This window comes from Passer domesticus, chromosome Z (assembly GCF_036417665.1).
Source record: "Passer domesticus isolate bPasDom1 chromosome Z, bPasDom1.hap1, whole genome shotgun sequence".
In the NCBI taxonomy this organism is placed as follows: domain Eukaryota; kingdom Metazoa; phylum Chordata; class Aves; order Passeriformes; family Passeridae; genus Passer; species Passer domesticus.
This window is the reverse complement of record NC_087512.1, coordinates 73,488,402-73,499,408: the sequence shown is the minus strand read 5'-3', so window position 1 is coordinate 73,499,408 and position 11,007 is coordinate 73,488,402. Positions and strand designations below refer to the sequence as shown.

Sequence of the window (11,007 nt, the reverse complement as noted above, 5' to 3'; positions counted from 1 at the left end):
GATATTTGAATTTTCTAAATATCTGAACCTTGCTTTAAGTGTTCATTCCATCCATCCATCCATCCATCCATCCATCCATCCATCCATCCATCCATCCCCCCATCTAAGTGATGTATTTGTGTAGTGATTCTGAAAGAATTTATACATGAAGCTCAGAAAGCAAACAATGTATGCCTTTTCTGATTACTTTTCTCAAGTTCTTTTTTGACAATATTTTTAATGTTCTATTTATTTGAGTCTGTACAGAAGATAGGTACCAGAAATAGCAACACAGAAGGAGTACAAAAATGTGAGTAAAAGCTGTAGTGTTACAAAAGCAAATTATTGACATGTTGTTTACCACTAACTTCAGGAGCTCATTTTTGCCAACAGAACAACGACAATAATACTGTATGAAGTGCACCTAGGCTTAAAAAGCATTTGTATCAGGACCTGAGCATCATTTAAATGTATCCACCAGTAACTTATTGTAAAAAATGTACCACTAAGAACAACCTAGAGCATAGAAGAAAAAAGTATTCTCTTAAACTGCAATACAGCAATATAATATGATATATAGAATATGGTGATATCTTCTGGAGGCGGTGACTTGACGGAGTACAGCACTGGCTTGTGGCAGGTAAAGACAATGGACATCTACTGTGTGCAGGAAAGGACCTACTACTAAAATTTGCTTAGAGAAGAAAATGTATTTTCATGTTCAAGGTTGAGCATATTTTCATTCAAGAATGTTCTTGCAACTCTCCAAAAACCAATAGATACTATAAATGATCAATGAGTCACAAGTAAAAATACAAAACCAGGCATAAATATCAGGCATAAATGGAATATTAGCAAGACGGGATTTAGTTTAAAATGGTCTGGGAATGTAAGTCCGGCTTGTCATGGTTTGACCCTGGCACAATGCCAGGCCCCCCACGAAAGGTGTATTTCCAAAATGGTTACTGTGAGATGTGACCCGGAAACAGAACAAAGCAGGCTCCCACTTGGGGATGGAGGGAAAAACGCAACACTTTATTAATTACAATATCTAAAAAAGAACAAACACAAACTAAGAATGAAAACCCTCCAAATACATTCTTCCTCCTCCCCTCCACAGAATCAAATAACACCATGGATTTCCACCCTGTCACCATCTCTCACATAATCAACTTTCAGTCCATCATCACCCCTCAAATAATCCACCCTCAACTCCATCAGGGAGAGAGGAGTCCCCCCTTGCATCATAGGTTTCCCCTGGAAACACAATTGAAGCCTCCTGTGCTTCCGTGTCACCCATGGCCCCACCCAGAGAACATCGACCGTCGTGACTTCTCCCCCTCCATGTCCAGTGCTCTCACCACTGCACGTGGGCCAGGACTGCTTTTAGGGTTCCTTGTTTAAGGATGCTCCACCCAGTTCCAGAAGCAGCAGTCTCTCAACTTTGGGACACCAGTCCCCCCCAAATTTCACCCCCTGGGGCCTCGTGGCCTCGTGAACAGAGATCTTCCTCTCCACGGAGACAGAGGGCATCCCACACCCTCCTCAGCCGTCTCTGTTCTCGCCACTGCTTCACTCTTGACTCCAAGGCATTGCCTTCCCCTAAATACAGTCTCTGGGTCACAGGAAAAACATGGGTCTGTCCATGGCCATACAAGAAAAGTCCAGCCCAAGGCCACTCCATCATCTCTTCCCACCTAGGATTCTCCTACCTCTTCCAACTTTCCTCACACTTGCCCATTTCGTCATGCCTCTCTCTCTCTCTCCTCATTCTGATTCAGGAGGATTCAGTATTTGTAAGGTTTCCATTATTCTACCAAGGGGTTAAAATCTTCGCCTCTGCCTGCCCAGAACTCCCACAGCTGCCGGGCACCTTCTCTCGCCGCATCCCCCGCTTCTGGCCGGCTGAGCTGCCAGCACAGTCTCTGTCTCTCTCTCCGGGGGGGCTGCCCAGACATCCCAGGTCTCCTCCACCCCTGCACCTTTCGGGGCTCCGGCCTCCTCCCCACAGGCCGCATGGCCTCCCCCTGCCCCACCCAGACGCAGCTGGGCAGGGGAGAGGTCCAGACTCCACTCACCACCAGATTCCAAAAGAGGAAGTTCTCTGGGAATCTCCTGCTTTTAACCCCTGTGTGTGTTCTCAGAGGCGTATCCAAACCTCAGTGGCCACCACAGGTAAAAATTTCAAATCTGGCCACTGATTTTTTCCAGAAACACACTCTGTGGCCAAACCACGACACGGCTTTTTGTGCAGTCTGTGCTTGCCTATATCTAGTCAATCATCCCCAGCATTTCCAGAGACTAAAACACTGGTTCTGTTTGGAAAATGTGTGTTTGTTATTAAATTTTGCCAGGCCACATTTTCAACTCACTGAGCAGTGTAATACTAACAGTATTAATTTTGCACATGACAGTAATAATTTTTCATGTTTCGTCTTTGTTTTTCTATTCATTGTGCATGCACATCTCAATGAAGCAAACTTCCAGAGAGGATGACCTAATTAATCTGATTTTATAACCTTAATTTTAAATCAAGAATATGCCAAAATACACATAGACAAATAAAGTCTGAGAAAAGTTATTGGAGAACTTACAACAGGTTTTCTGCTTTGCAAGATAATGAGCCTAATAAAGTTTTACAGAACACTGAAAATATGTTTTAAGGAAGTGTGGGGAAAGTAACCTGAAATTATTTCAGGAAAGCACAACACTTCTCCATATTGACTTGGGTGACTCATTCTCTTTAACAGACTGTGTTCCTATATTGCATTTGAGCTTTTCAGAAGAAGAAACAGTGCCTTAGAGCACTTCTGTTAATGCCATGAAGAGGCATTTTATTTCAGCCAGACACATTTGCCTCATCATAATCACTGAAACTTGGAAGAACTAAACTAGTATAACATAATAGCACAGTTTGAAATCGTGTTTGTAGGTTTAATGCTTCAGTGAAGAGACTTGAAGGGTGATGTCATTATTGTCTACAATTTCCTTATGAGAGGTCACAGAGAGAGATCTCTTCTCTCTGGTGTCTGGTAATTGGATGTCAGCTAATGTTGTAAACCTGTGTCAGGGAAAGTTCAGATTGGATGTAAGGAAAAAGTTCTTCACTGGGAGGCTGGTCAAGCACTGGAAAAAGCTTCCCATGAAGTGGTCATGGCCCCATGCTTATTGCTGTTCAAAAGCCTTTCAACAATGTCCTTATACTTTATCTTTTAAGGTTTATCTTTCTAGGTTCCCTTGTGTGGAATCAGGAACTACACTCAATGATGCTTGTAAGTCCATTCCAATTCAGGATGTTTTACAAGCTTTTAATCCAATTGTTTGCTAAGAAGATTACTGTATAAAGTTGATTTTCATGAATTATTAATAAAATTGTACTTATAGAAAACTTAATATACAAATTTATTTTGAATTGTAATTTCAGTAAATTGAAAAAAAATAAACTTAAGCTCAAGTTTTTTCTTTTTTTAACATGTGTGTATATATATATATCTATATCTATATATATATATAGATATAAAGAAAAATATTTCACCAAAGGCATTACAGATATACTCAATTTCAGAAGAAAAAGTATATTCCTTTGAAATTTTCGAAGTTTCAGGGCTTTGGAACACTTTTTTTTTTTTTTTTTGTTTGAGGAACCTGCTTTCTGACTCTTACAGAATAAAAGGACTTTATCACACACCTGTATACCTGTTATGCGTCTGGAGGATACTTAATTCTTCCCTTAATATGTTGGGAAAATTGTAAAATTGTTAGAAGTTGTAAAGTATAATTACTAAAGTATACCCTTTGCATATGACCTCCACCACTGCAGTATATACATAGGCAATTTTGTATTATGTGGCAGAAATTTGTTAAGCAGAATTATTTTTCTAAAGTTTTTTGCCTTCTTATCTGCTGCAGAGTAACAGGTTATAATCCTCAATTTATTCTTTTTAGAAAACATTTTTTTCTGGATCAGAAAATGAAACTTCCGATTTCTTTTACTCAGTGTTATTCAAAATAAGAGCTTGTATAATGACATATCTAGGAAACAAAAATCTAATACAAGCAACTCTTTTTAATATCCCAAAATGTAAGCACTGCAGTTCATGAAAAGCTCTTTGCTCTCCCTGCATGAAATGGGAGACAAATGTTTTGTGCGTTTATATGATATTTAAGATTCTATGTCAACTCCAATGTGGGGTCACAGTGTGCTCTGATGGTTGCTGTGCTATCACATTGGTTTGGGCTCCTAAATTAAGAGCCCTCACCAATGTGATATCACAGCTATCACCAGACCACTCTTTCAAAATGCAAGTTCAAATGCATAACAAAAAAAACCAAAACAAGACCAAAAACCAAAACCAACCAAAACCAAAACAAACAACAAAAAAACCCCAACAATAATAACAGTTATAACAAATTATTATTATTATTATTATTATTATTATTATTATTATTATTATTATTATTATTATTATTATTATTATTATTATTATTATCATTATTATTATTATTATTATTATTAATAATAATAATAATAGTAATAGTATATAATAATAGTATTTTATATTATTACACTTCTTCATTACAAAGTCTGACAGGGATCTTGTTCCTCTTCCAGATACAGAAAGGACAGATAAAAAGATGCCATTTTTGAAGGTTCTACTAGATGTTTTTTAGTAAGATTTGCTTATCAGGTGAATTTTGAATAATATGAATGAACCTGGTTGGTTGTAACAAGATGCTTGCAGCTATATTAGAAATATACTAATTACCAAATTGAACAAAATAAGCACAATTAAGTGCATAAATCTTTACTTTAGGAAGAGGTTATTCTCAAGCATAATAAGATGAAATAGACATACTAAAGGGTCTAGAACCTAGGAAAACACACTCTTAATAGCAAAAAGGATTTAAATTATGAATAAAGTTTTGGTAGTTCAGGTACAACCTAATACAAACACTAATTTTAGTATTTTGATTTTTCAGGAGAAATGCTCTAATACTGTGTGACTATGCAAGCACCTGATATTTGCATGTCTAGGCTGAACACACACCCCTAAAATCCCATGCTTTATTAATAGCCAGCTATTAAAATGGGACGGTCTATTTGATCATGGCATTTTCTTTAATACAGTTAAACAGAGTAACCTAGACAACTCTAGCTGCTGTCACCAGTGCAGTTCATGAAATTGAGAGCTGTAGCTAAGGCTTGAAAACAAACTGTTTCTTGAAAGATATAGATTTTGAAGAGTTTTTTGAAGCATAAATATCTTAACTAGACAGATTTTATGGGCAGTCTTAGGAAATAAATAAAAGCTAATCTCAACTTCAATTTGAAGTTCAGTTAAAAAGTTTTCTGTAAATTTTCAGTTTATTTATACTATTGATAGGTATTGTATAATAAATAAATTATTTATTGTATAGTAAATAAATGAATATGATTAAACTTATGACCAAAATGTTTCTGTCATATTTAATACTTTATGGAATAATGCTATACATCAAGTTTCCTCCTGCCCATGAAGTATAGAATATACATTGACAATGAATGCACTGATCATTTTTGGTTGAATTTTAACATAACTAAAATAATTATGATAGGCAAGTACTTGCAGACTTAAAACCTTTTCTCATGCATATTTACACTTTTTTCTGTGGTAAATGAAACTACTATGCTCGTCATTATTCATGAAGCTACAATAAAAGCTACTGCAGAATAAAAGCATAGAAACAGATAAAATGCTGCAAACAAAAAAATTAAAAGAAAATTAAAAAATCAATGCCACAAAACTGACTGCCACCACCAGTATTTCTCTGCTTAAACATAAAAATTTTCTCCAAAATAATTCTGGTTTTAAGTTTACTTTTCATATACTTCTATCTGCCCCTTTCTTTCTTCCTTCAGAATGTATTAGTGTGTATAGACATAGATGTCTTAAAAAACCAAGTGGTTATCCTTCAAAGATACTGAATTTTGGTTCAGCTACTATTTATATTAATAAAATACTAATATGACTTTATAGTCAGAGTCCATAATAACCCAGTTTTCTATGACATGGATGAAATTCTAGCACTCAAACATTATTTAAATTATTCCTGTATTTTTTTTTCCAGCTTCCTAGCCCACCTCACTTTCTACCTCCTGTCCAAGAAATGATTGAAGATCTTCCAGTGCTTCAAACTCACAGTATGAAGAAGTACTTCAGTGAATTGCCACTTATGACAGGTTGAAAATCAGTCTATTTTCATACAACCAGTCTTCCTGTAACAGGGAAATCATAAATGGACTTTTTAGAGTCTTTTTCTCTATGATTGTAAAAGATTGAAGTGCCTTTACAAAACTTGTTCTGACTGTACATTTGGAGAATGAACTAAACTCAGAAATTTTTTAAAAAAGGCGAGCTTGAAGTGTTTTCTTTTTCTTCTGAAGTGCTGCATTAATTTAAGAAAAATAAATTTAAGCCATATTCCATTCTGAAGTAATCATGCTAGTTGCAACTTTTTAACATAAACTTTGTCAAAGGGAATTCCTAGGAAAAAATGGTCATAAATGTAAATTCAGATTTCAGATGTTGGGTACCAACACAATGCACAAATTTAAATCCCATATTCAGTGAAAATATTGCTTGTTGTTAAAAGCACAGATAGTGCTTTTAGCACTAAAAACACACACTTTTTGTTAGTATTTTTGGCTTTTTAATAGGGTTGGTTTTTTGGCTTTTTTTTTTTTTTTAATCAATATAATAAAAAAATCTTTATTTCCAGTGCTAAAAATAAGTAACTTTCTCTCTTTCTAAATTGTCTTTCAATTCTGACTTCTGGAATGGCCAGACTAGGGCAGTTATTTCCAACATGAATAGAACATTAAACTATATATAGTCTCAGTAAAAAAAGGTTTTTGGGCAGAAAAAGAAACAAACCTTCAGCACACAGATAAATAATGAGATGAATACTGATATGTATGAAAATAATTTCCAATTCCTTAAAGTAAAATGAAATGCTTTAGAATAGATTTTGCATAGAAAAGTTTCAATTATAGCTAATGGTGGGACTTCCAAAAATACACAGCACTCTTATATGTATAGTCAGATACTCATGAAAGTCATTAATCAAAATGGGTGCTTTAATTTTATTTACATAGTCTGGTATTGTAAGTAATTTTCTGTGACACCAGTTGGTTACCCATACAGCCAGTGTATGGGTAAGTGCAATTGGCCAGGAAAAATAACTTACAGCTGCTTTGATTTCCCAGAGACTAAAATTTGCCAAAAAATTCTGGATAATAAAACCTTCAGTTTCTAAATACAGAAGAGTATCGCATTCATTTTGAAAAGATATATAGATTCATGTACATTGTGAATACATGTTCTGAAAGAAATGTCATATTCAAATGATTTGGCCTAAAATATAAAGAAAAAATATGCAACAGGACAAAGTAGAATAAATACTAGTGAATTTTATGTTTTCAAAACCTAAAATACACCCATAAAATCAAAAAGGAATGCTGAAGTGAGAATGAAAGCCAGAGAGAATGAATTATTGAAATAAGCAGTATATAGTCTGATTTTATATCACACAAAATTTAAACCAATACAAAATTTTGTGGAAAATCACAAAAATTTTGGACATAGATTATACAGAAAAATTGCTAGATGAAATAACGTATTTGGAATCCAAGCACATCTTCTCAAGTACAAAGAACAACAACAAAAATAATGATGAAAACCGCTCTTCTTCACAGGGATGTTGGAATAATTAAGATTCAGATCATAAAAATATGTGGGATACATCTGTTCATTTGGGGTTTTTGCTACATAAGTTTCAACGATTATTGAATGATTCAATGATTATTAATGTTGTGCTGTCTCTAAGCCTTTCATTCCTTAAGAAACTTCTTGGATAGTAACTTTAAAGAGTTATGTACTATGATGAAAATGAAACCTTGCTGTGTTATTGACAAAGTAGTTTTGCTAGTACATTCCCCCATAACGATGGGAGAGACATATGTATGTTTAAGCTAAAATTGAATGATTGGCTTTTCAAGAGTTTATGGAGACCAGATTTCTTTTTGGAAGAATTGTTCAATGAACTTAATGAATTTTGTTTATCAGAATTCTTTAAGGAAGGATTTGTACTTTTAGAGTAAAAGGGGGTGCTCTTGTTTCTGTTTCAGTGAGTAAAATGAAAAATTTTTAGAGCCTAATTCTTCAGTTAAGAGGTAGTTTTTTCACTTTTTTTTTTCTTTTTTACAAAAAAAAAAAAAAGAAAAAGTTTTGTATCACTTCTCTGATCTGTTGATTTAATTAATACATAACACAGATTTGACCTGAGATCTTTAAAATGGAAACTGGTCAATTTAATTTGAGAATTTTATTCCTCATACATGAAATTAATAAAATGGTACACATTGTTCTCACTAGTGAATCTTGGAATTTTTAATATATTTTACTATTCAATATATATTTTTCTCAGTGCAATTTTTATGACAGGATGCAAAGTCACAGATGACTTAATTATGATGGCCTAGTTGGAAAAGATAGAATGAGCTCAAGCCTATTTCAGTTTATAAAGGAAGCAGCACTATTTATTTAAACTGTCACAGTCATTATGATCATCATTTATGTGGAAGAAAAACCCAATGTAGTTTCAAAATGACTGCCCAATCTAATTTCATAGTGTCTAAAATACTTTAGACACACTGAAATATGAAAAGTCGGATGTTTAACATACTCATGTTTAACATAGATCATTTGAGCAATGATATTTCTTTAAAATAAATGATAAAGCCTAGCAAATTATGAACTTCTGGATTTGGCTAACTACTCTGAAGTTGTTACTCATTTATCCCACCAACAATCAATACTGTAGGTAATTAAACAGGAATACTTCTAACAGTTAACACAAATAAAAGAACATGGTTAAAAGGGACTGTTGGCTGTGAGGTTGTTCATTTTTCCTTACATGAATCTCATGCTAAATGGGAGCTTCCAACAAAGTTTGTTGGAGAAGCCATTCTGTTGAGTCAAGGTACAAGGTACAGAAAGGTCCCTTTTGCTTTTTAATTTTCTCAGAGGGGAGACTGTGTCTGGGTCAAGTCTTAGAGTCAGTTTTAAGCAATGGTTTCTGTCTAAAAGATCATATGGCAGTAACTGAACCTTTATACAATTTTGTCCTTCAGGATTAAGGATGGCAAACAAAATGGCATCCATTATGATAATGAATAGACTAAAATACCTTAATCAGAATTGCTTACTGCACAGTATAGGCAGCTATAACTACTATTTTTGAAGCAATATTGAAGCAATTATATGAAAACTTGCAAAACCAATTATTAAGTAGAGATTGGGTTCACCTATCCATACCAATCACAGTGGGCACATCTGTTTTTCTCAGCCTTGACGAGTATGTTGAGGGGAATCTCCACTGAAAGAAGGAAGGCAGAAATCTCCACATGTGCTCCAAAAAGAGGTGTGTTAGAAGACCCTTTGTTTAGAAGAGTGATATTGGGCTTCTACAGAATAAAGTGGTTGACTATCCATCAGATGTCTCCAGGATGCAAGCTTTAGATCAGTCATTGGTACTATCACTTGTTGGTTCCTTTATCAGGTACTTTGTCAGGTACAGTGTTCATATTCAAGATTTTAACAGTGTGTTTGATGAGTCTGGCTGTCTTCAACAGCAGCAGCACTAATCCATCCACCACTGCTTTGCAAACAGCATTGATTGAGCCATATTACCCTGACTCTGGGCAGAATATGTTGCTATAATGTGCTATTTTATTATTTTATTTTATTTTATTTTATTTTTTTCTGAATACTTTTTTTGTCCTAGTTCAGTTGTTGATATTGTAGTAGATCTGCAGGACTGGCTTGGTACAACTAAGAAAAATAAACCTGATCTCTTTCAGGGAAACAAGCACAGTTTTTCAAGGCTCTGTTAACCTCATTAGAAATGAGTCAGGTGTAGTAAGGCTACTTAAAATTCAGTTTTCAAAGAAGGAATTTAGGGTTGTTCTTCAAACTCTGTTTTCATTTGTGAAAATACGCATTAATTCAAATGTTATTTCCTGAATAATCTCTCCAGCATTTTTAAGTGCTTTCCATCTTCTACATTTCCTTTCAGTCATTGTTCAACACCACTTTTTTCACTAGTTTCCGTATTTGTGTTAAATATTTGCAGTTCAAAATAATGTTTTATTTTAACCTGAAAATTATGAAAAGAATAAATAAGGGATTTGTAGAGTAGTCTCATGTATGCTTTCCCATATGGCTGACGTAGGTTAATCTCACTGTTTGTCAGTTTTAGGAGTTCAAGATGATGTAATTGTTTCTGTGGTTAAAATACCACATATTTCTGTGTAATCATTAAATGTTTGTTTTTCATAACAAAGCGTAATTTATGTTACTTAATTGTATTTTTAATATTAGTTCTTTTGAATAAAGTGAGTAGTCTGATTATTAGTTTCATTTTTGGTGTTCTAGTTCTTAAATGTATGATTTTCTCTTTCTTTTGTTCCACTCCTTACCACTAGAAATCATGGTCTGAGTGTGTATGAAAGATTAGGTAGGATAGAGATGTTAAATGGTGTGGTGGCATTCACTCCACAGGAGAGCAAACTTCTCCCAAATAATTTTTTACATTGCTCATTATTTCTGAGTAGAAATTTGGAATGTAAGCAGATTTTAATGCAATTAGGTAACCTTCACAGAAAACCCAACACATAGAAGGTTGTAAAGGTGGTTTTGGATTTGTAAGATGTTTTATAAATATGAACATTAATCATATGGATGAATGGAGGATCACAGCCTATAACAGCAAAAATAAATCCATTTTACATAAAATTAAAATCACACCCTGGTTACTATGTTGTAATATGTTCTTTTTAAAAAAGGGCAGTGAAACAATTATTGGAAGTTTGTGAAAGCTCCTTGTTTTAACACATCTCTCTGAAGACTGGATTAGAAAGTTGAAATTATAGTAAAGCTAAACTAGTCAATAGTGTTATTATTCACCAGCAGATACCTTTCCTAAGCA

The 11,007-nt window shown here is 34.3% G+C and overlaps 1 protein-coding gene across 7 annotated transcripts; it reads left to right on the top strand.

Moving 5' to 3' along the window:
• The first annotated feature begins 1,282 nt into the window (after positions 1-1,282).
• On the top strand, positions 1,283-10,324 carry LOC135289971 (uncharacterized). Of its 7 annotated transcripts, none has more exons than XR_010352714.1 (5): positions 1,283-2,154; positions 3,211-3,251; positions 4,592-4,629; positions 6,088-6,199; positions 9,367-10,324. XR_010352714.1 is itself a non-coding variant. In XM_064403860.1 (5 exons), exons 1-5 carry the CDS (start codon positions 1,996-1,998, stop codon positions 9,537-9,539), a joined length of 537 nt encoding a protein of 178 aa, XP_064259930.1. In that variant the 5' UTR covers positions 1,283-1,995; the 3' UTR covers positions 9,540-10,324. The 7 variants fall into 7 exon arrangements, 2 of the variants coding, with proteins under 2 accessions (XP_064259930.1, XP_064259929.1); XR_010352711.1 differs by having other exon boundaries at positions 4,592-4,667; XR_010352713.1 differs by having other exon boundaries at positions 3,197-3,251; positions 4,592-4,667.
• The last annotated feature ends 683 nt before the right edge of the window (positions 10,325-11,007 follow it).

Bases quoted from the DNA above. Each gene is read 5' to 3' on its own strand.
- LOC135289971 (XM_064403859.1), top strand. From the start codon at position 1,386: ATGCTCCACCCAGTTCCAGAAGCAGCAGTCTCTCAACTTTGGGACACC. The intron at 3,252-6,087 runs GTAAGTCCATTC...TTTTTTTTCCAG, and splicing joins AACTACACTCAATGATGCTT to CTTCCTAGCCCACCTCACTT. The intron at 6,200-9,366 runs GTTGAAAATCAG...TGTTTTTCTCAG, and splicing joins TGAATTGCCACTTATGACAG to CCTTGACGAGTATGTTGAGG.